Raw genomic sequence first — 24,608 nt, forward strand, 5'->3', positions numbered from 1 at the left:
AACATGTGATGGAACAGAAAATAGTTTTGCATTATATACTGTACATAGAGCCTTAAAGGAACGCTTCACCTTCATCATTTGTATATCAATTACTCACCCTGTGTTGCCTTGAATTCCTTGCAGTTAATGGGGATCAAATTTAACAACAGCCAAACTATATCAAAACAATTACACTTACATTTTGTCATTTAGCTGACGCTTTTATCCAAAGCGACTTACAAGTTTACAAACTCTCAAACACACCGTGCAGTAATCAGAGTCTCTTTTATCCAGTTGTATGCTCAGTACATGAGAAGTCGAGTACACAATAATGCTTATTTAGTCTAAAAAAAGATCATTGAGAGTAAACTCTCATTTCCAATGGTATAAGGAGGACAATCTCCAACAATGGCTTTATAGAAAGAGATGCCAGTGCAAATCACGTCTCCCTAGAGAGGACCACCCAACCTTATTGCAGGATTGATTGATTGATTGATTGAAAACTTTATTAACAGATTGCAGAATGGGTACAATACAGTACAGCTCAATACACACAATTGTTAAGGGGATGCAGACCAGAGAAAGACTTTCGTCTTGTTTACATCAGGGTCCCCCATTTTCAATTCATCAGGACATATATGACATACATGACATACAGATAGTCAGTACTGCTACATCTATACATTTATGACATACCAGATTTGCAAATACAGTACTGTTTGTGATACAGAAGGAGTCAGGAAAAGGGAGTATATACATTTGACGTAGAAACTGTACATTGGAGGAGGTTGGGTGGGGGGGGGGGGTTGGGTACACTGGGATATTGACAACCATACTGGGTAATCTACATTGGAGGTGGTTGGGGGGGGGGGGCACACTGTATATACAAGCAAAACTGTACATTGAGGGGGGGGGGGGGGGACACTGTACAAACAAACAAAATTGTACATTGGACTATTGACAAAACCATACTAGGTAAATGACTGTACATTGGAGGGGGTTGGGTTAGGATATTTACAGGGGCCAGTGTTGAATTGCAGTCTCCCGTAGGTGTCCCTTGAGAGAGGTTTTGAAAGTGGGTAGTGATCCACATTCCTTTACAGCTTTGGGTAGGGCGTTCCACATTGATGTGGCATAATTGCGAAACGTGTTTAGTCCCTTATTTGAGCCGAATCTGGGTTTAACATGATTTGTGGAGCTCCCTCTGGTGTTGTGATCGTGGTATTCACTGACCTTTGGGAAGTATTTTGACATGTACATGGGTACCTTGGTCGTGTAGTGTATCTTGTAGACCAGGCCCATTGCAAGTTGCTGTACTCTGTCGTCTACTCTAAGCCATCCTAGGTTGTCAAAGTGGGCAGGGGTGAGGTGGGTTCTAGGAGTAAGGTCAAGCAGTAGTCTGACCAGTTTGTTTTGAGATGTTTGTAATTTTGTTTTTAGCGCCTTTGAGGTGCTTTGGTACCATGAGGTGCAAGCATAGTCGTAGTACCCCTGAATGAGTGCTCCTGCCAGAGTCTTCAGGGTATTCTTGTTTACCAGAGAGGAGATCCGGTACAAGAATCGAGTTCGTTGGTTGACTTTTTTTATTACATTGGATGCCATTTTGTCACAGGAGAGATTAGCCTCTAGGATGGAACCCAGGTAGGTAATTTCATCTTTCCTTGTGACAATATTGTCACCCACTGTAACTGAGAAGCCGTCGGTCTTGCTGAGTTTGTTATTTGAACCGAAGAGAATGGACTCTGTTTTGCCCATGTGTAATGATAGTTTGTTATCAGCGAGCCATATGCAGATTCTGCCTAGTTCCGAGCTGAGGGTTTTTTCAACCTGTAACTTGTTCTTGTCAGAGACCAGCAGGGCTGAGTCGTCCGCAAACAGGAACAAGTTGCAGTCACAAGCTGACGACATGTCATTTGCATAAATTAGGAACAGTAGCGGTCCTAGTATGCTTCCTTGTGGAACACCACAGCTCACTGTGAGGGGGGGGGATAGGGTACCGTTTACCTCCACCATCTGTTCCCTCCCCTCAAGGTAGGATTGCATCCAGCTCACTGATAGACTATCAAAACCAATTGCTTTTAGCTTGTCAATCAGAATGGAGTGATTGACCGTGTCAAAGGCCTTTTGTAGGTCCAGCATGACCATGCCGCAGTATTTGCCTGCGTCATACAATGGTGATACAATGGTGAGTACTATAACTATCACCAGTGATAAATATGAGGGCTGAGTGACATACAGAATCCAAGGTCTTAAGAGACATTAGGAAGCTGGTTCTGTCCCTACACAGTACAAGAAGCCAATGTTTGCCGCAGTTTACTGGCAAGATTGTCTACTGTATATGGTATTTAAATTAAATTAAATTTCTCATCAAGCCAGATGCCAAGATATTTGTATTCTGTAACTCTCTCGATTCACAGTGGATATTATATATTATTATTAGGGCTGTCAGTTTATCGCGTTAATTAGATTAATTAATTACACAGCAAATTATCGCGTTATGAAAATGAACTAAAAATGTATTTATTTATATTTTTATAAATATTTTTTAATCTAATTCATTCCATAAGAACGTATAATATACATTTACAGACTTTTTTTTAATATGGTCCATTTGCATGTTCTTGGTATCTGATTCTAGGGACATATGGATCTCAGGGAATGTATTCCCAGTGTCAGAAATACTGTGTCTGTTACTAGGCTTGAGTAAATTGTAATGAACCAAATGAGAATATCAATAAAAAATGTTTTATCTTTTACTGTGAATAACACCATGCTAAAATGTACCAGACCCGATAAATCTAAGCTAATTAATAAATGGAAGATGATTAAACAGAACGTTTTGTAGATACAGTATAGGCCTACTGAATTCTGCCATCCGGACACATGCAATTTGAAATATGATTATAGAATATAGAATATCAGGCCTAAAATGGTTATGCGATTAAAATACGATTAATTAGATTAATTAATTACAAATCCTGTAATTAATTAGATTAATTTGTGTAATCGCCTGACAGCACTAATTATTATATTAAACCACTGAGCAGCATCACAGTGGCTCAGGGGCACTTGGGCGGTGTATGTTGAGGTATCATGTTGTAAATATAAAGAGAATATATATGTATATATATAAATTATTATTATTTTATTTTTCTAATAGAGCAAGTGTCATACCTCATTGTCTTTCTCTATGAGATATCTATGATATTGTCACGATCGGAGCTCGAGTCTGCCAGATGAGGAGCAATCAGCGCGGCTGCAAGAGATCACCTCATCAAGCGTTCCCTACTTCAACTGGCAGATCTCGTCATCCGACGTTGCAGTGTTAAACTGCCTACCGAGGTACGACGACGCTACCTGAAGACCAGCTGTAACTACCCCTGTTTATGCTTTCCCTAACCTTCTGTTTCTTGTGCCCCAGGACTTCGCTCCAGCGCCCTTCCACCCTGACGTCTCGAGCCCCAGCGTCCTTCCACCCTGACGTCTCGAGCCAAGCAAAGAGGACTCCTGTTCGCTCTCAAGCGCAAGACCTGTGTCCTCTCTCTCTCGCTGCCGACAGCTGCACTGAAGTGCACCTGCTCTCATTCTTCTCCCCCCCAAGAACATTATAACCTCCGTGTTTCACATTCCTGTTATACTCTGCTTGGTTGGGAAGAATAATTAAAGAACCCTAAAACCGCTCCATTCTCTCCTCCTGTGTTTTGCTATTGGGCTCCGCAAGAACCCCATCCTCACAGATATATCTATCTGAAGGCAGAACCTTAATTGTCTCTGGCTGTTGAGGGAGGGGTAAACATTCCAGTGAGTTTTTTTTTACTATACTATTTAGCTATAGAAGGAAATGGTGAATTTAAAACTCACTAAATTGTTCCTTCAGTTTTGCATAGTGACGTGAAAGTGATAAGTCATATTTTATATGAAATATGTCTGTCTGTAAAGTCATCTAACAAGTCATAACACAAAAACGTATTTGTTATTACTATTAATTTTATAGGCTATAATTTCGTTGTGTACATTGTTTACTTAATAATGATAGATAAGATGGCTGACTTAATTTCACAATTCTCTTATATACTTTGATTCTATTGTCACCATGTATGCATATATGCCCACTACATGTATTTATTGCTCCAACTCCGCCCACTACAAACATGGAAACTCTATAACCCCTGCCCCCATCTCCCCATTTCTCTGAGTGGTTGTCTCATAGTGTTGACCAAGGTGGTGGATGTCTCGGGGTGATGGCCAAGAGTGCAGTGACTGATCTACCCTCACATTGGTTATGTGCATTGAGGTCATGGATCAGCTTCATACCGTCTTCTGTCCGACCTACAACGTCTAAACCATGCCTGTTCTAGTTCATTGCTGGGTTAAGTACTTCTATATTCTATTCACATATTTGCTTGCATGTATCTATTCTATTCACATAATGCTTACTACACGTATCTATTGCTATGTCCGCCCATCACAAACACGCAAACTGTCTAACACCTGTCTCCCTGTTAGTGGATGTCTCGGGGTGATGACCGGAGTGGTGGACGTCCCCTGGTGATGGCCGGGAGGATGCGATCCTCTCTACACCGCCCCCATACCTCAAATGGATCCTTCATCAGCTCTATTTTCAATCTTTCAAAATGTTCTTATATACCCAAATTGCTATTGCATGTACTTATTTGTGTTTCATTACACGTATGTACATGCTTACCAACTGTTTCACCTGTTTTATAGCAACACTAATATCACCGACAGTCCGACATCTAAGAATGGAGATCCCCTCTTGAACTAAGGTTTCTCCCCTCCACATTGCCTGTGGTGATTTTTTCCTATTGCTACGTTTGAGTGAGTTTTTCCTTACCTTCGTGTGAGGTATGTCTGGGAGTGTTGCATTCATTTATTTATTTTACATTTTATTTTGGATCATGGTGTTTTTGTTTTGTTCTTGATTTATTGTGATGTTTCTTCTTGACATGTTTAAAGACTTGTCTGGCCCATGGGGACATTAACGTGTGTTGTCGGGCCTTACAAATACATTTGATTTGATTTGACTGACTTTGCTGAAATTCCTTTTTTCTTTGCAACCAAACATTTGAACAAATACCATGTTGTCATTGCCATGTAGTACCAACCAGGGGTGTAGCTCCAGATTCTGGGCCCCATGAAAGAATGTATTTGTAGGCCCCCAGTGAATGCGAGCGTGCGTAAGCGCGCGAGCGGGAATTTTTTTGGCAATTTTTTTATTGATGAAAACGCATAATATGGTTTTCACCTATACATTCGGATCAGCAGTTCAGCACCTGCACTGTTGGTGGGTGAGCCTAGTAAAGGATGTCGCATTGCGTTCATCTTCAATGAATGGACCAATGCAATAGTCTACCAAAGCCCCCCCTCTCTCTCTATATATCTCACACACACACACACACGCACACTTCAGAAAGAAACATAGTATCAATGAGAGCATCAATAATACACCTGAGTGACGTCTAGTAAAAAAAAGAAGAAAAAAAAATTTGGGCCCCCCCCCCAGTGCTGGGCCCTTGGAATCATCCTAAGCTACCCCCCCCCAGCTACGCCCCTGGTACCAACCAGTACAGGTACACTGTGGCTCCATCTTTGACTACACTAGTGGTGCCATCTGCTGTTGAAAAAGTGCTTTGCCAATTAACATGAGAGCGATCTGGCCAATCAATAAGACATTTCTCTCAAATAATTAGGCCGTGTATACATGATGTAAGGGGCTACCAAAATTACATTATTTCAATCCTCACATTCCATCACTGTCAGGGCCGGTCTGGGAAAATTATTCAGGCTTGGAAATATAGTGCGAAATATAGCCCCAGTCAGGTCACTTTTTAAGTGGGGGTCTGGGGGTCTTGTCATGGCTGAAAGAGGATGGAGTCATTCCAACCACAGCACGCTGTTCTCTCTCTCCCCCCAACACACTGCATTTATATACACAGAGCAAGAAGAGGTGCACAGGCTGTATACAAACAAGGAGCCTATACACCTTTCTAAAACGTCTCCTGTGTTAAAAAAAAAAATCACTGTTGAACTGTTGATCCACTCCTACGCAGAGCTGTCTCTACGCCTGTACGTCACACAGCCACCAAAGCACCGCTGCCCAAGAGAGCAAACATTTGTACCAAATCGTGATATCCACAACCAAATTAGTTTGAAAGAAAATGCAGCTATAATGTTGAATTGGGTCTATACTGAGCATCACTAATAACCAAAAACAGACATGGTCACTCATGACATCACTTGATATGCTACACATATTTTCCGTATAAAGAAACTGTCATTGTTGTTTCCATAGACAAAGTGAATATAAGGCTACACAGACGGAGTGAAATCAAACTATTTATTTAATTTATTATAAATACATTTATTCAATTATTATAACAATTATAATTTATTATTCAAATAATTTATGGTTCTAATTTATACACTGTTCTGTGTTGCTAGGGAACAGTTTGGACCCAAATGTATTTCCGTGAATTATTGCATTAGTAAACATTGCAACAGGAAATACGTCTTGGGTCCTTTTAGAATGTTATTGTTGTCACTTTGTAGCCATCTATAAAATAGACAAAAAACATAGGGGAATAATAATATAATATTATTTATTCAATTATACGATTAAAGGTAGCACCGATACATTTTCTCTGATGTCTGTGATACGCGTCGCGCGCCATCTATCGAGCATTTCAGCCGGCGCTGCCTGCGTGGTAGATGACGTCACGACGTCGACCAATGCGCTTCTCCTTCCCACCAACGCGGAACCGGAAGGGTCGCTGTAGTTCTCTTTACTGCAGTGGCACGAGTTGAGTTTCTCTGCCTTTCAGAATAATGGATCTTCCATGCATCCACTGGCAAAATTATATTAGACAGAAGTGGGACAGTCTCGATCCTAATCTTAAAAGGGCTTTCACATCTCTGCCGGAGACCGATGATTTGTTTCTATTTGGTCTAACTCAGACAACGTGAGTTGGTGCGTGTATTTGTTGTTGTAGTGACTCGTTAGGTACAGACAGTAGCCAGGTCATAATCATCAACAACATTTGCCTAAATACAAGCACGGTTAATGTACTGAGGGTCGTATTGGTGACAATGACAATGTTGCGGAAACAAGTACAAGTTCTAATAAGCTAGTGTCTATCTGTACTGTATGTCATGTATGTTATATCATATGTTATGATGAATTGAAAATGGGCGACCCTGATGTAAACAAGACGAACGTCTTTCTCTGCATCCCCTTAACAATTGTGTGTATTGAGCTGTACTGTATTGTACCCATTCTGCAATCTGTTAATACAATTATCAATCAAGCTACGTATGTCATATGTCATATATGTTACAATGAATTGAAAATGGGGGACCCTGATGTAAACCAGACGAAAGTCACTGTACTGTACCCATTCTGAAATCTGTTAATAAAGTTTTCAATCAATCAATCAATCTACAGTAGGTGTTGGCTTCCATGTGGTCTATTTGTGTATTTCAGTCAGGAGGATCTGGACTTTCTGCTGAGTGTCTCCAGGGACTACCCGGTGCAGAAGGACTCCTCGCAGGCTGCCAGGTGCAGGGAGAGGGGGAATGCCAGCTTCAAGGCCAGGGACTACACCACAGCCGCCTTGCACTATTCACAGGTGAGCTGAACTTTGTAATGTTCACTGTCTCCCATACACGTCTTAATGAACGGAACACGCCAACATTATTGGAATGCGCTTACCATTATTCTCCAGAGTCAGACAATGAGATGGATACCAATGTCCATTCAGTAGAAGGCTATCCGACTGCAAGCTAGCCTGAATGAATGAACTTTATTTAACAGATTGCAGAATGGGTACAATACAGTACGGCTCAATACACACAATTGTTAAGGGGATGCAGACCAGAGAAAGACGTTTGTCTTGTTTACATCAGGGTCCCCCATTTTCAATTCATAGTGACATTTATCATGACATACACAACATATATGACATCATGACATTTATGGCATAGGGACATACAGGTATATAGTACTGTTACATTTGTGACATATACGATATGCAAATATACAGTACCTAGCCTAGCTTAGCACAAATGGATGGAAGTGGATACGGACCACTAGCCGAGCTTAAAACTCGGGGAGATGCGTTTTAAGCTAGGCTAGCTTGTGCGTATCCGCTACCACTAATGCTGTGTGTGTGCTAAACTAGACTACAGTAGGTTGCAGCCGGATAGCTTTCTACTGAACGCACAGTTTACATGCATGTTTGTTTACATAACCACCAACATTTGAGCCAGTCGTGCTGCTTCTTTCCTCTTGTCTCTTCTGCTCTCTATGGGAGGCAGGGCTCAGCCTCAGCGGTAGTTTCTAATCTACAGCATACACACACACAGTGGACAGCATTCAACAGTGAACCAGCCAGGGGACGTGTAGATAACGTGTATTACTCCAGGCTAATAGGCGTTTTTCCTGACAACTTTACAATTCCAGCCAGAAAGTTTGGAAGAATAAATGGACTTGATTTCAAAGCCGCATTCCACAGCTCTGGTGTGGAAACATTTCGGGTTTTGAGATGAATGACTTGATGATATCATTATCCTCCATTGAGTGAATATTTTCATCTAAGTGCTGAAAAGCTGCCAGGAGAGGTTCAGTGTTTTGTGCCATGCATCTAGTGAGTTGGGAGGGGATGATGCAGAAACCCATGTGTGTCATTATCGTGCATCTCTCCCTCGTTCTTTTCTCTCTCCTCTCCCCTTATTTAGCTTTTTAAAAGAATCCAATGTAGACAGCTTCATTTTGGCACTTGCTTGCTTGAATGGGTTGAATCAATAGATAATAGTCTTCACAATGAATGAGCTGTTTCAGCTCTGATTCACGCTGTTTCCTCGATAACTTGTTTTGTTACCACTACCAGCAAAGTTACCTGTTGCCTGTATTCCAGTCAGGGAGGAACCTTATGACAGGCTGTAGTTAGACATGCCTGGCCTGCTCAACTAATAGAAAGATAAGCAACACCAGTGCAATATGTCAAAATATCATCTTAAAACAGATGACATTACTGCATCTTTGAACCATTTGATTTCACCCCCACTCAAGTGCCACTAAGTCAAATATGAAATGCACTTACCAAAAAAAAGGTTGCATATTATGCAACCATTTTGCTTGCATTCTAGTGCCTGAAATGCCCATTTTGGTTGCAGCTAAATTAAGTCACATGCTCAAGTTATAATAACATATCAGTGGCTTAAAATAGTCTTAAAACGACTAATATTGTTTATCGCAATTATTTCTGGTATGGTTGGGTTTGTGTCTCCATCGGGTTTTCTTTTGTAAACTCTCCAGTTGCTAGGCAACCTTTCAAAATTCATACCATCAACTCTGGTACACAAGTTAAACCGTGAAGATGAATGACTTAGTTGAGAGAGACCTCACGTTTACAGTGTATCCCGTACATAGGTTTATTTGTGGTGGCCTACCACAATATCAAACAGGCCACACCACAAAATAGATGTCCCGAACTGATACTGGAACCGTCCTTTTCACTGCTTGGTTGTGTATGTTGCCTGTCCCTGCTTCGCCACAGATAACCTAAGAACACGTGGGAAACATTGCACGTAAAATACAGAGGGATAAGGCTGCAGCTACATTGATCCGTCACTGAACAGATTAAAATCTGACAAAGGTATTATTGTCCGTTGGTTTATTTTTTAAATTACAACATGACCGTACCGTATAATGCAGAATATAATTTATATAATTATTTTCTCTTTTTTCTAGAAAAGCTTGCCGTGGTCCACAAAGTGGCTGCTTTCAGGAGATTGACAGAAATTATAATATATATATAATATAATATTGCTGTCCACTAGTCTCCAGTCCTGATACACATAATTTATGTAGCTATATTTCCACTGTCATTTGATATGTTGTGGGTTTTTGTTAGGAAGAATAATCTTCAGTTAAAGAGTGATGCAGCCTAGTTGACATGTCATATTGCTCTTAAAAAGTGAAGAAATGAAGGACTGATATGACATTTTTTATGGAAAATGTGATAAAAACCTATGTATTTATTTATTTATTACAATATGATTACCTTCAATTAGAATAATAGGCCATACATTTAAATAACACACCAAAAGAATACTAAAGTTAATTTAATATTATTTGTTTTCTATTGACAATTTGTTGACTACTTTGCATGAGGATAAAGAATAATGCCTGACAAAGTTATTTTGAATGCAACAGCAACAACACAGCAATAACATTGCTAATGCTAGCCTCATTTGTAAGCTAGCTGAACAGCAACATACAGTTTGCTTCTCAGTATCTCACACAGAGGGATCTTATTTGTGTTTAATAACAAAATGCTGTTAAAGAAAGGCAAGAACAGAGAAAATGGCTAAAATCAGCAAGAGTCAGTTCAAAACTCACCATAAACTAATCTACAAAAGCTCGTTTTTTAAACATTCCTCCTCTGGGTGCACGGCCCCCTCAATCCCCTGGGGATAAAGGCCCCTCCCATTCCCCTAAAGATTAAAAAGTGCCCTTTTGTAGATTTTCATCCCTGGTCCTGCTTATGGCTGCACGTCAGTGTTCATAAAGAACATGTCATCATGCCATGAGTGGATATTTAAAAATCCCTTTTTAAAGTTTAAATCCTGCAACGTCCTCTGCCTCAGTCAGTCCTCCCAGTAGCATCTGTCTCGCATATAATAATAATAATAATAATAATAATAATAATAATAATAATAATAATAATAATAATAATAATAATAATAATAATAATAATAATAATAATAATAATAATAATAATAATAATAATAATAATAATAATGCAGGACCTCTTTAGGGGGTCTTTAATCGGCATGCAACAAACTGGACATGCAATTAGAGCGGCACACACACAGGATACACACACACACACATGCATTGTCTTTTTCTCAGTCGCCGATGCGATAGAGTCTCTGTGCCTAACCCAGTGTTTCTCAAAGTGGGGGGCGCGCCTTGAGATTAAAAAAAAAAAAAAAAAAAGTTCACTAAAGTGCTATCTGTTGCAGCTGCACTGTTCTCCATGAAAATACCATTTCTCAAAATCTGAAAATCTTTATTTAATAAAACACAGAAAAGGTTCACCAAGTTACTCTGGATAAAAAAAAACTTTACAGACAACATTAAGACAAAGCTTCCTGACACATCTCCATCCAAACTCTTGGAAGAACTCTTTGAAATCTCATCTGATACCACCTAGAGAGCTAGTTTCAGAGTGTGGTGCTGAGTACCAAGTATCTCATCTCATGGCCCACCAACTATCTCATGATGCAGCAGTTAAGGTGTTGATACCATTCAGCACCACATACAGTATCTGTGTGAAGCTGGCTTTTCATCCATGACAGCTCTGAAAACAAAATATAGGGCCAATTTGAAAGGTCACGATATTTGTGTTATTTCAATAAATTTAAACATGGCCCATTTCATGACTATTTTGTTGGGGCGAGGGGGGGGGGGGGGGGCAGAATATTTTGGTCCGCCAAAGGGGGGCCTGACAGAAAAAGTTTGAGAAGCACTGGCCTAACTCATCCCGTCGTCCTTCCCCCCATGGGCAGCCGGGAGCAGATAGGGCGCCAACGTGAGCCGCACCCCGGAGACCAATCCAAGTGCTCCTGTCCGTCTTCGTCAAGGACGCCACAGCGTTAGCGATCTGTTGTTGTGCATGTTTTTCCATTCGGTTTATCTTATCGGGGGGAAACCCTTGCGAGCACGGGGAGAACATGCAAACTCCACACAGAAAGGCCTGGGAGATACCCCACCTGGGTACCTGGCATCATGGAAACCTGGTCCCCAAGCGGGAATCGAACCCTGAACCTTCTTGCTGTGAGGCGACAGTGTTAACCACTACCCCACTGTGTCAATTCAATCATTGACATATGTTGTTGGCTTAGTGGGGTAATGAAAGGGAGAGATGCAGTTGAGTTGTCTTTCCCATCTTGTCTCTAAGACTCCGGGATGACTCACTTTTCAGAATCTCCCTTCGCGGTGGAGTTGCATAAATACAGCTTAACAGATTCTGGCCATCTGTTGACTTTTTATTTAGCAGAATCGGCCACTACAAGATTTCCTATCATATTCATATTTTACACTGCAGGAAATAATTATACTACAGGGTTTGGGGACGGGTACGGGACACGGCAAGCCACCACAAGATTTAAACAGCCTGCCTACATATCTTGCCACTATAAGCACACGTTCAAGTATTTTGAGTATTTGTAATTTGTAACAAGATATGTTTTGGTGTATCTCTGCCAGACTGAATAGAGGGGATGGAACTACATAATTATTCCAGATGTATCAACATGTGTGCATCTTTCTCTTACTACAGGGTGTGTGTTTTGCTCCTCGGCCCTCAGAGCAGCTCTCCCTGTGCTACGGCAACCGCTCTGCAGCCCTGCACCACCTGCAGCGCTGCCAGGTGAGAGACTCTCTCATAAGTGAGCTCTGGTTTGTAGTAGGGCTGCACGATTTTGGGAAATAATCTAATTGCGATTATTCTGACAGATATTGCGATTGCGATTTGCGATGCGATTATAACATATTTAAAAAAAAAATTACAAGAAAAATGTTGCCGCTTTCTGTAGTCGGGTCCCAACTGCAAAATTACTGTATTACCCTGTATTATACACTTTTACTATCATGTAGACTATTCTGCTTTGTGTTTACATGTGATGTATTGTATACATGCACATTTATTATGTTCTTGTGTGATGTATCGCACATTTTATTGCTGTGTGATGTATTGCAAATGTTATTGCTGTCATCTTGGCCAGGTCTACCTTGCAAAGGAGATCTTGTATCTCAATGGGACTTCCTGGTTAAAAAAAAAAAAATTTATTGCAGGCTTGGCGATTTGATAATTGCATCATTCCAAATCGTGATTTCGATTAAAAAACGATTAATCGTGCAGCCCTAGTTTGTAGCGTAATCTTGCTTTATACATCAGCTTCTCAATACATCGTGATTGAAAATGAGCCTGTATACTAATTTCCTTAATTTCTACACATTATTGTACATCGGCCAACTGTGGCCACTGGCTCTCTTGGAAGATTCAAGGACATTGCCGTAATGAATGATTCATTCATACGTATTAAATGTTCTTTAATCATATTGTGCACACTAGTTGCATGCCATCACATGCTCAAATCAATTAAATAGTGTCTACAATTTAATAAAAGTGTCTGCAGTTTATTAACTGTCTACTCTGCACACCATCAGAAAATGTATGCTTCATTAAATTGTGTGGATGTTTTAATAAATGTTTGAGTTGGAATCAAGGAATTGTGTACATAATAATGATAAGGAAGGAATAAAGTACACCTCATGCACACAAATTAAACATAAATATATGAGCTGCACATTCAATCAGATTTTGTATGTACGCTCCAAAAATCATATGATCTGTGGCCATGGCTACATGGGATTGAGTGACCATCTCCGCTGTCCTCCTCAGGAGTCCCTGGATGACATTGGCAGGGCCCTGGAACATGGCTACCCCTCTCCTCTGCAACACAAACTACAGGACCGTCGCACACAATGCCTCAACCAGCTCTCTTTGGACAAAAGTGGAAAGCCGTGTCTCTCCAAACCTGGCTTGTGGGACCAGAAAGGACCAGAAAGACCAAACATAAAAGGCATTGATCTTACATTCTGTTTTTCTCCCGGAGTAGCTGTCCACTTCAGCCCAGAGAAAGGACGACATCTGGTGGCCACAGAGAGAATAGCAGCTGGCGAGGTGATCCTGAAAGACGCCCCGTACAGCTGTGTCCTCATACCAGGGCTGCAGGAACTGCAGGGAAAGGAAAGCAAGAAGAATTCCGAGAGAGAAGGGTGTTTTGGGACGGAGGACAGGAACTGCCACCGGTGTCTGGGTGAGACGCTGTGCCCCGTGCCGTGTGAGGGGTGCAGTTATAGCCGTTACTGTTCCAGTGGGTGTCGCCAGGAGGCCTGGGAGGAACATCACCGCTGGGAGTGTCCAATCGCAGCCGATCTGAGGGCGACGGGCGTGATGTCACAGCTGGCTCTGAGAGTGGCCCTGAAGGCGGGATTAAAAGGTGTCCAAATGGCCAGGGAGCCACATGGAGACGGGGTTCCTGCGTTAATTGCAAAAAACGGTCCAGTTTGTTCGAGTCATGATTCTGAGCCCAGTAACCTTTTTTCATCTTGCGGAGATGTAGCTGAGCCGTCAGCCTCTTACTATGGTGACTCATACCTCAGCATCCACCACTTACTGCATCACCTGAGGTGCCACAGCCCCAGTCTGCGCTTCCTCTATGCAGTCACCGTGGCAACGCTTTACCTGAGGCTTGGCAGGGCGGGGCCTCCGCCCCTGTCCTGGGACCTCAGGGGAGCCATTGCAGCAAACGGTCAATCAGAGGATGAGGAAGAAAGTTGTGGTTGGAGCCTGGAGCTAAGGCTCTTGGGAAGTGTAGTTCTACGGCACATGCTGCAGCTGAGGTGCAACGGCCAAGCAGTGAGCAAGCTCCAAGATACAGGTGAGAGGGACGTCACTCACTAATGATATCGCTATGACCGTTCAGACTCTAATGGTGAACTCTGTGAAAGAGTGAACATTCACTAATAACCAGAAATGGTAGTACATTTTCTTTTCTGTTCATATTTGACAGTTAGATCTAAAACCTAAAAAAGTAAGTCTTAGGTTCATTGTCATGAACCAGCTGTGGTTTATTGTGATGTCACAGAACAGAGCCATTTGGTTCTTGGGTTTTTAACTTTGGGTGAGTTGCCCACGGGCATAAATAGTATTTGATAGTGGTGGGACGATACTAGGGCTGACCTTCGATTTTTTTTTGGAATTCGAAGCTTCAGGGCCGAGATTCGATTTTAATTCGAAGCTTAGAGATTTTTTTTTATATATATAAATGTTTACTTTTATTTATTTATAAAAAAAAAATATTAGGTTGTTGTGGGACTTGTACAGCACTTTGTTCAACTTTGTCAGTGCTGTAAAGTTTAAACCTTTTAAAATCTTAGACAAACAAAACACTTTGCTTTCATGAAATATTGTAAGCCGTCATTTGAGGCTTTATAAAAGCAGCACAATGAACACAAATCTGTCAGTGCCGAGTCCGACCTCATCTTAAATAACAAACAGCATTGCTTGTTGTAGTTAACAAAGAGAGGCAGAGTTGATTTTGCACACAAAAAATAATTCTTACATTTTTTAATTTAATAATCGAATTTTATTTTCATATTCGAATCCCATGCCCATCGAACGAAGCTTCGAAGTATTCAAGACTTTGCTCGCCTTTGACCTTGACCTTTCCCCTCTGACCCTTCTTCTATCCTACAGGTGTGACAGAATCAGCGGTGCAGTCCAACCATGAAATCCGCATCGCCACAGCAATATACTCAACCCTGAGCATTCTGAATCACTCCTGTTGTCCCAATACCAGTCTTGTCTTCCGCACCGGAGCCAGGGCTGCACCGTGGAACCCGGAGTGTTCTGGTTCAGATCTGTCTGCTGATGCCAGTGATGGCGTGCCTGTGACAGACACTGCTGCCTGTGTCAATGTGACCGTCAGAGCAGCCAGAGACATCACTCCCGGACAGGAAATACTGCACTGCTATGGTAAGAGAAGAACTTGGTACTGTATTCTCATGCTGCTGTTCCCATCGCACTGCCCTGTCTCTCTGTCTCTCTGTATGAATCTCCCTCAGTGCTGAAATGGTCTGATGCCGCTACACCGTTGAGTGAGGTGTTTCTCCATCTTACAGTACTGTTCTATTCATAGTATTTAATCACAGACGTCTCGGTCGCAAACAGTGATTGTAATCAAATAGCAGGTGATTATCATTCAATGACAACAGTGGCCAATGCGCTGTGGCATTGTGTCATATTGTATGGCAAATAAACCTCCCCTAGCCCTCACCCCAGTGTTTAACCCATCCCTTGATTTTTATATCAATAATGATTGTAGATAATTGAATGTTTCTTGATTATCCATTCAAGCCAGGATTAACAATATACAAAGAAAATACAAAAAAACAGGGTAATTAATAAACAGGTTTATTAATTAAATGAATAAACAGGATAACCAAAATGGACCAATTTTCCTTTTCTTTTTTTCTTTTTACTTCAAACTAAAGTGTTTTATGACCATCTAACAGGGAAGACTCAGGTTTTAAACGGAGTCAATATTTGTAATGTTGTTATTACCTGCATTGCTTTTACGCTATTCTTATTATCTGCATTGCTTTTATTCTGTCTATTTTATGCTCATTTTATGTCATGTTTACTGCTGTGAAGCACTTTGGGCTGCAATTCTTGTATGAAAGGTGCTATACAAATCAAGTTTATTATATTTACTGAGATGCTATAATTCTGCTATAATTCTTCCCCTTTCTTCTGACTTATTTTTTTCACTTTTACCATATTGTACTGTGCTTGGGTTTCTTGAAGGACGGGTCGGCCTTGTGTGTCATGAGATGTGTACATGATGATCCTCCCTTCCAACCTCCTTCCTCCAGGTCCACACAGCAGCAGGATGGTGAGGCGTGAGCGCAGACGCCTCCTTCAGGAGCAGTACTACTTCCTGTGCGAGTGCGAGGCTTGCAACTCACAGGAGCAGGAGGGCAGCTCGCAGGAGGGCAGCTCGCAGGGGGCAGAAGCAGGGGGCAGGCCGGGCCACTCTGGGCTGCAGTGTGGCAGGTGCAAAAGACCCCTGAAGGTGGGCACACTGCAAGAACAATTCTCCCATTTTGACGATGCAAAAAGAAACTGCCTATTATGGGGTGAGATCATTTCAGTTCTTTCAATACAGTTCAGTTCTAGGATTTTCTCAAAACTGCTGAAATGTACTTGAAACGGGTTGAGTGAACTGCCTTATTTCAAGATATCGTCACTTGTTTCGAGAACCTTACTAAGTTAAATACTGTATTAAAAGCATTCCTGACAGTTTCCATTACTTAATGTGGGTTGTTTTCAGTTGTCTCTGTTTTAGGTTAGGATGGGGCGTGAGGTCTTCCACTGAGGTTAAAGTTAGGGTTAGGTTCATAAACAGCATTTTAGGTGAGAATAATTAATCTTTTTTAGATCTGATATTGCTGATTGGCCCAATTCACCTACCGCGGAAGGGGTGGGGGTATGTAGAGGGGCATTATGTCATCCCATGACGCTTGTCAGTTCTATCAATTTAACTCAGGACATCTCACTCAGGTTTTTTGTGTGTCTCTGTCTGTGTTTTTCAGGAATACGTAGGATCAGGATTTATATGTTCACAGTCATCCTGCAGTTGGCGTATATCGTACTCTGAGGTGAACCACAGGTTACAGGAGATCAGAGGACACCTGGAAAAGGCTGTGGAGACCATGGAAACAGACAGACCTGGTGTGTGTGTCAGAGAGAGAATATCTTCCTATGAGATCATGTAGTTCTAACGTCCACATCAGGGATGCACCAATATGTTCTTTTGAGGCCAGTAATATATTTTCCCCTACCCTTATCGCCTGATATTGTTACTGATTGTTTGAAACATCAGTACAAGAAACCAACAACAAATGATGTAGATTAAAGCGGTACCACCCAGTTTAAGAATTCACATATGTTATTCCTGTGCCCCAAACATTCCAGTCAATACTTATGAGCATTTGCCTCTCCCAAAGGTAGAAATCGTAGAGAGAGAACCCTCCAATCGGAAATGTAACTGGGATGAATGCTCTGACTTTATGAGGCCATAAAATGTTTGTGTGAGTGAACAAGGTTTATATTCTATTTGTTCACAAATGAACTGTCCTGGGGCACAGGAAGAACATGTGAATTCCTAAAATGGGCGGTATTCCCCTTTTTAAAGCAGAAATTAGCTGAAATATATGTGTTCTTTAAACAAAAGCCCTGATCAGTGTTATCATTTTGTTCATTTAGCACTTGCATTAAAAGTGCTATAAATAACATTCAGCCACTAGATGTTGCATTAGACCACCAGCAGATCATTTATCCAATCGGGTGCATTCCACATGGGGAAATGGGGAATAGGGAGGGGATACATGCACACAACACGTAAACAAGAACATTCATTTTGGACCCGCTGACATTTTTTAAATGATAAATTCATTAATCAATCATTTCTGCACCTTTCTAAAAGCTCTGTGGATGTATGTTTTTTTTTATGATTACGTTTTTGTTAATTCAAGTCTATCAACTGCTATGAACCATATCTAACTTCTGCTTCTGCTACCACTACTGCTACTACCCGTACTTTTCGGACTTTAAGCCGCAGCTTTTTCACCCATTTTTCGACCCTGCGGCTTATATAACGGTGCGGCTTATATGTGACTCGACGTGACCAAACCCGAAAATGTAAAAATCAAAATATTGCTTTTTTGACTGCATTGAAATGTTATTTATCTGTTCCCTTATTTGCTAAACTTAATACAACTTGTAAATGAGTTAATTCTTGTTATTTGTCCGACAGTATTGTGTCCCAATGCTAATTACATATGGTAATTAAACATTAAAACACCTGCGGCTTATAGTCCAGTGCGGCTTATATATGTACACATCATTCAATTTAGCTGCTGCGGCTTATAGTCCGGTGCGGCTTATAGTGCGAAAAGTACGGTACTTCAACTACTTCATGTTCCTCTTCTGCACTCCTGTCAGATGAAGCCCTGAGGTTGTTGCAGAGAACAGCGTCTCCATCTGAGCTGATCCTCACAGAGACTCACCCTCTACAGGGGGAGCTGGCAGACGCCATGGCCAGAGCGCACGCCTCAATGGGTGAGAGGAGGAGGAGGACTGTGTTCACGTCCTGTCTCAAACCCTGTCCCTCTTTTCTTGATCCTCCAATCACAATGGTTGCTTTCCTTGGACAAACAAAAGAAAGCAACCTTTGTGATTGAAGGATCGAGAAAAGAAGTGGGGGGGTTTGTGACATGATATTGAGCAGTGTCATGATTCCTGAAACCGAAACGATTCCTCAACAATAAAATAAATGCCAGTTTTAAATGTCATAATTATCATTTATGAATTATTATAAAATGTTACATATGAATGTACCTTTAGAGTTGCTAAAGTTTAAACGGTTACATTTGGATAGTGCTTTAATCCAGCGGTTCTCAACACTAGGGGGCCTCAGAGAGCTGTCAGGGGAGCCTTGAGATTTTCTTCTTTAAAAAAAAATTAAATGACAGAAATGATAACTAAAGTGCTATCTGTTGCAGCTGCACTGTTTTTTCATGAAATTTGCATATGTTGATAAGTTTGACCATTTCTCAAAAACAGAAAATCAGAAAAGGATCACCAAGTTACTCTGGATAAAGAACCCCTTTACAGAGAACATTGAGACAAAGCTTCCTGACACATCTCCATCCAAACTCTTGGAAGAACTCATTGAAATATCATCTGATACCACCTGGAGAGCTCGTTTCAGTGAAGTGCCCCTGGAAACATTTTGATCTGAGTGTGGTGCTGAGTATCAAGTATCTCATGATGCAGCAGTTAAGGTGTTGATACCTTCATTCAGCACCACACATCTGTGTGAAGCTGGCTTTTCATCCATGACAGCTCTGAAAACCAAATATAGGGCCAAGTTGAGCCTTGAGGATGATATACGTGTTGCCTTGTCAAAGATCTCCCCACGTATTGACCGTATTATTAGCCAGCAGCAGACCTAGCATTGAGCTAGAAATGTCCACTGGGTGAACGAGTGCTTACTTTCTGTATTTATTTATATTTCTTGAGAAATGGTAACTTGGTGATCCTTTTCTGTATTTTTTTTAAATAATGATTTTCAGTTTTTGAGAAATGGTCAAACTTATCCAAATATGCTATTTGATTTACTACTACAAGCAGTGACATGTCAACAGTACTAAGCACTTAAATAAACGTTATTTTGAAAGCAAAAGCACTTTTGTCATCATTGTAGAAAAAAGACAGGAGGGGAAAAGTCTTTATCGTATGTATGGGGGGCCCTGGAATATGTTATTGGACACAGGGGAGCCTTGGCAGCAGAAAGGTTGAGAAGCCCTGATTTACTCTATAAGTGAATGAATGTTGAATGTGCAGTGGTGACTTGAAAGCATATAAAATAATAAAGAAAAAATGGCATTAACCTTTCCCAGAAGGCTGCTTAATAATTAATTTAGTGGATGTATGAATACAATGTTCTGAAACAAAACGGCTTGAACTGAGCCCTGCTTTAGTCCTGTAGCCCGATGAGAGTAGTCTCATCCAGAATAGCATTAACAGACACAAACATACAGCAGCCTATACTGGTAAAAACTAAAAAGTCATACTGAGCAGACCTGAACAGTACGACTGGTCATTGCAGGTCATTTGGCTGTAGGCCCTGGGACGATGTTGGTAAAAGTGTCAGATGTTTAGAAATTACATTAACTAATCAATTTAATATCGACATTTTGATTACCATGGCAACTCTTTGTTTGTGTGAATAGTGTATTTTGTCTGGTTTATAATCCTAAAATGCTCTTGCTATAGGGAACTGGAAAAGTGCAGCCTCCCAGCTGGAGCGCAGTGTTGTTGCCATCGGTTTCCAGTATGGAGAGGACAGCATCGAATTGGGCCGGCACTGGCCCAGCTACACTTCAATGGGTGAGAATCTGAATGAATGAATGAATGGTTGAGTGAAATAATTCATTCATGCACTTATTCATGCTTTCACTAAGGTGCCAGGGGTATATTATGTACTCACCCCGACCCCCTCCACATTCTCAAGACGGTCTCATCAGAAAATGTAAATAAAGTACTAATTGACCACAGGAAAAAGGTACATAATGTATGTTATGTTATAGCCATATGTAACATATTTACGTGTTGTATAAGTAATTATTTAACATTTTGTATTGGAAAAAGTCCAAAATAAACACAGCGGCCGGGAGTCGAACAGTGATTGTGGTTGCGGGTGAGTGCAAGGTTAGTTTTAACGTTCGCTTAACGGTTATGGTTAAGTCAACCATAACTTTTATGTTATCTTTTAACGGTTATGGTTAGTTTAAGGTTAGGGTTATGGTTCGTTAAAGGTAACAGAGTGGTTAAGGTTTGGGTTAAGGTTATGATTAGTTTAAGGTAACACTGTGGTTAAGGTTAGGGTTATGGTTTGGGCAAGACTATCAGAAAGGTGTGTCTCAGTAGTCTTGAGGTAAATGCACTTGCCTTCTATGCGAGTGCCCCTGATTTTCTCCCCAGCAGGGGAACTCAAAAATGTTTGATACAATGCGTAATATATTACTTATTGCTATAACATAATGTACAATATGTACCTTTTTTCCTGTGATTGACTTTATTTACATATTTTAAGTGAGATCGGGGTCCAAATTGCATGACCCCTAGAGGAAGCCTATTGATGACCTCATGACATTTCCTCTAACTCTAGCTCCTCATGGAGAACATATTTGCCAGACATATGAAGATTCTCTGCCATTTAAATTGGTTTTTGAAATCACTTTTTTCCCTACACACCCTAGGCTGTTCACCTTATGGTAAACAGAAAGTGATGTAACTTCTTTGTCCGATTTTGAAATCTTTAGTAATTTTGCCTCACTATTCTCACAAAATGGAAAATGTAAACTACTCCCCAACGGCTTGTCAGATTATGTTGACATTTGAAATCTGTTGTTGCTTATTGATATCCTATTTATTTTAACATTATGTATTATTCAGATAGTTGATAGGCTAAACCATGATATGTCCCACAGATTCAATCGAACTTTGGAAAAATGCAAGGTAACTAACCAATGCTGTGTTACTTGATTCTAAACACTTTACGCCAAAACTGAATATATGTTTGTCCTACAACAGCAAGGAGGCCTGTGACGTTGTGATTAATTTCACCACATGGTGGCACTATTCTCACCAAAAAAAGTGAATACACCTTAACGGCTTGACTGATCATGATGAAATTTACTTTAAAAGTTACTTTGTTTGAACGATGTCCACCCCACCCCTCCCTCTCCCTAGTTGTGCCCCAGGACCAGCCATGTCTGTCATTCCCAGAGTGAGGAAACTCTTCTCCCTACACTGTGGCCCTGACTGCCCTGAATTACAAGAACTTCAAGCCATGGAAGACTGCATACGAGGGTAGTCAGGTGTAAATGTTGAGATGTACGTCATAACATTATCTACAAGCTGTAACATCAGGTCGTTTTTGCACTGTGCTGCAAAGTTCCTCCTTGTTTTGTTGCTGATTTTGGACCTTTTTTCACATTTCATGCATGTGTTGTTCATAATGGATTGGTGAGGATTGTTGTCAACAATCAAGTCTATACAAATAGCCATATTATGTACAGTACATACATGTAGGGCGTCCTTCTGACCAGTAGGTGGCAGCATTTATCCATGGACAAATAAAATGACATGCTTGAGTTGCAGTGTCTTTCCTAATTCCTAGTCACGTGGAACATCTCCATCATACTCACTGGTGATTCACAAGCTACAGTGATCACCACCATCCCCATTTCAATAATGTGTGTTTTTCTCTAGGAGTTCCATTGAAGTTTTGCCCTGACCTATTACCCTGTTGACTTCCCATGCGTGCGACAGTCAGACACAGCACCGCGGAGTAAAGCTGATGTGACGGGTACACACGTAGAAAGTGGGAGCTGTCAATCACCGAAGAACATGGTAAAGGTGCACTGGCTTCCCGTCATCAGGCTGTCAAAAGGGGGCGAGGGAGGGGTCCTGTTGAGCAAACATGACAAACTGCCAATCACAGGAGGGAGGGTGGAGGCGTGGCTCCTTGGGCATCTGCCAGTCTTATGAGAAGTTGGAGGGCTGCCAATCGGATGGCTGTGGCGGTCTTGGACAGGAAGCCAAGGTCAAACGTGGGGCAGCTGTAGAAGCACCTGGTGAGACCTGGCCAGCTGAGATGAATGCTAACGTACGGTGTAACCTTGGGTGGAAGGGTATAAGGAGAAGTGGCACCAGGAGGCATTATTTTATGCATTTCATCCTACATTTATATTTATAGCATCAACAAGGTCGCTGCTGCCAGACGGAGCTCTCGTATTTCGCTCACCAGTGAGACACCAGAGGCAGTTCTTTGAATTCCGCTGTCCTTCCCCGTGAAGGGGGTCGGAGTTTCAACCTTCCACTTCAGTGCCATTAAGAGACTGGAATGCTCTGCCAGAGAATCTCAAGGGTCGCTTTAAAACCCACGCAAAACCCAAACGCAATCTCTCCACCCGTGCTCTCAAAAGAGCAAATACTATTTGCATTTGATATTAAGCCTCTTGAAACAATTTGAATCACTCGCATTGTGCAAAGACTGAATGCAGTATATGTTAATCAATTACAGTAATCCACTACAATCTCCAACCTAAACCCATTCCTTAATCAAATTGAGTACCTATATTCAGTATGTTTTACTAATTTCTTTGAAAATTGTAAAAAAAAAAATAAAAAAAATGCTGATGTAAAGTTGTTCGTCTTGATGCTGTTTTTGTTCTTGTCTTGTCTCTCTGTTCCTGATTGTAAACCTCTCTCTAGACCAGTGGTTCCCAAAGTCGGGGTCGCGACCCAAAGGTGGGCCGCGATCAGCCACGGGTGGGCCGCGAGATGATTAAAAAAAAAAAAAAAAAATCTTTTTAATTTTTTGTCAGGCCACTGAACTTAGAAGCAGGCCAGGACAGTGTTTCTAGTTGTATTCTAAAATTCTATTCTATTGTATTCTAAAATGTGACTATATGGTTTTATATTAACTTAATAAATAAACAAAAACGAAAAATCTACTTATTTCAACGAACATTTCAAACTAAATAACAGATTATGCACATAAAACGCTGAAAACAACCAAAGCAACAATAGTATTTTAATGAGGCTATTATTATTATCATTATTATTTTGCAACAAGTTAGCCCTCTCATAAATAGCACATATAAATGAATAACTAACTTGAACTAACTTAATAGGATTGAAGTGATATTTGGCTTAAAAAATCGGTCGCCTGGCAAAAAAATAAAAGCCCGACGATGTGCATTGGGCCGCGGCTCTCTGACGCCTTATTTTCTGGGCCCTGGCCTGAAAAGTTTGGGAACCCCTGCTCTAGACCCCATTGGAAATAAGCAGGTCTTAATGGGTTAACCAGGCGTTCATCTCTTGTGCTCTCTTTGCTTCTTATCATGTATTTAGAAATGCCAGATGACCTCACAAACCACTCAGAAACCATTATACTAACGTCAGCTAAGAGTCATAAGAGTCTCGTGAAAGGCGCTATATAAATTTAAGATATTATTATTATTATTATAAGGATATGGAAACATGATGGGGATTATTCCCAACACTTATCAAAAAAGTTATCAGAATTTACTTATCTCAAACCCCACCCTCATTTATTGATCCTTCAATCACAACTGTTTCTTGAAAGTATATGTTAACAAAGCATCTTATAGTTAGCTTTTAGAATTGGAGGTAAATAGGTGATTTGAGCATGGATAGTTATTTACTGACTGTCATTGGGAAGGGAAGTAGAAGCCATTCTGGAAGGATGTCCCTAATAGACATCAGGTTGAGGGACGAGTAACTGATGGTTAATCAAACGGTTTGTAAAAGGATAGTTGCCCATTAGTACCTAGGTATGTTCTGCATTGTCACTGTGCCAACCTAAAGTATTAAAGG

General features: G+C 41.0%; 1 protein-coding gene across 1 annotated transcript; it reads left to right on the plus strand.

The window, feature by feature from the left end:
- Positions 1–6,808: 6,808 nt before the first annotated feature.
- Positions 6,809–23,309, plus strand: smyd4 (SET and MYND domain containing 4). The gene is given in 11 exon segments (XM_084320019.1): positions 6,809–6,959; positions 7,481–7,625; positions 12,345–12,434; positions 13,470–14,511; positions 15,330–15,608; positions 16,508–16,707; positions 17,228–17,366; positions 18,639–18,755; positions 20,475–20,561; positions 20,564–20,588; positions 21,954–23,309. Coding segments are annotated over 11 exon segments (2,382 nt in total). The 5' UTR covers positions 6,809–6,825; the 3' UTR covers positions 22,078–23,309.
- The last annotated feature ends 1,299 nt before the right edge of the window (positions 23,310–24,608 follow it).

Source organism: Notolepis coatsorum (assembly GCF_963971535.1).
Source record: "Notolepis coatsorum genome assembly, chromosome: 8".
Classification (NCBI taxonomy): Eukaryota; Metazoa; Chordata; class Actinopteri; order Aulopiformes; family Paralepididae; genus Notolepis; species Notolepis coatsorum.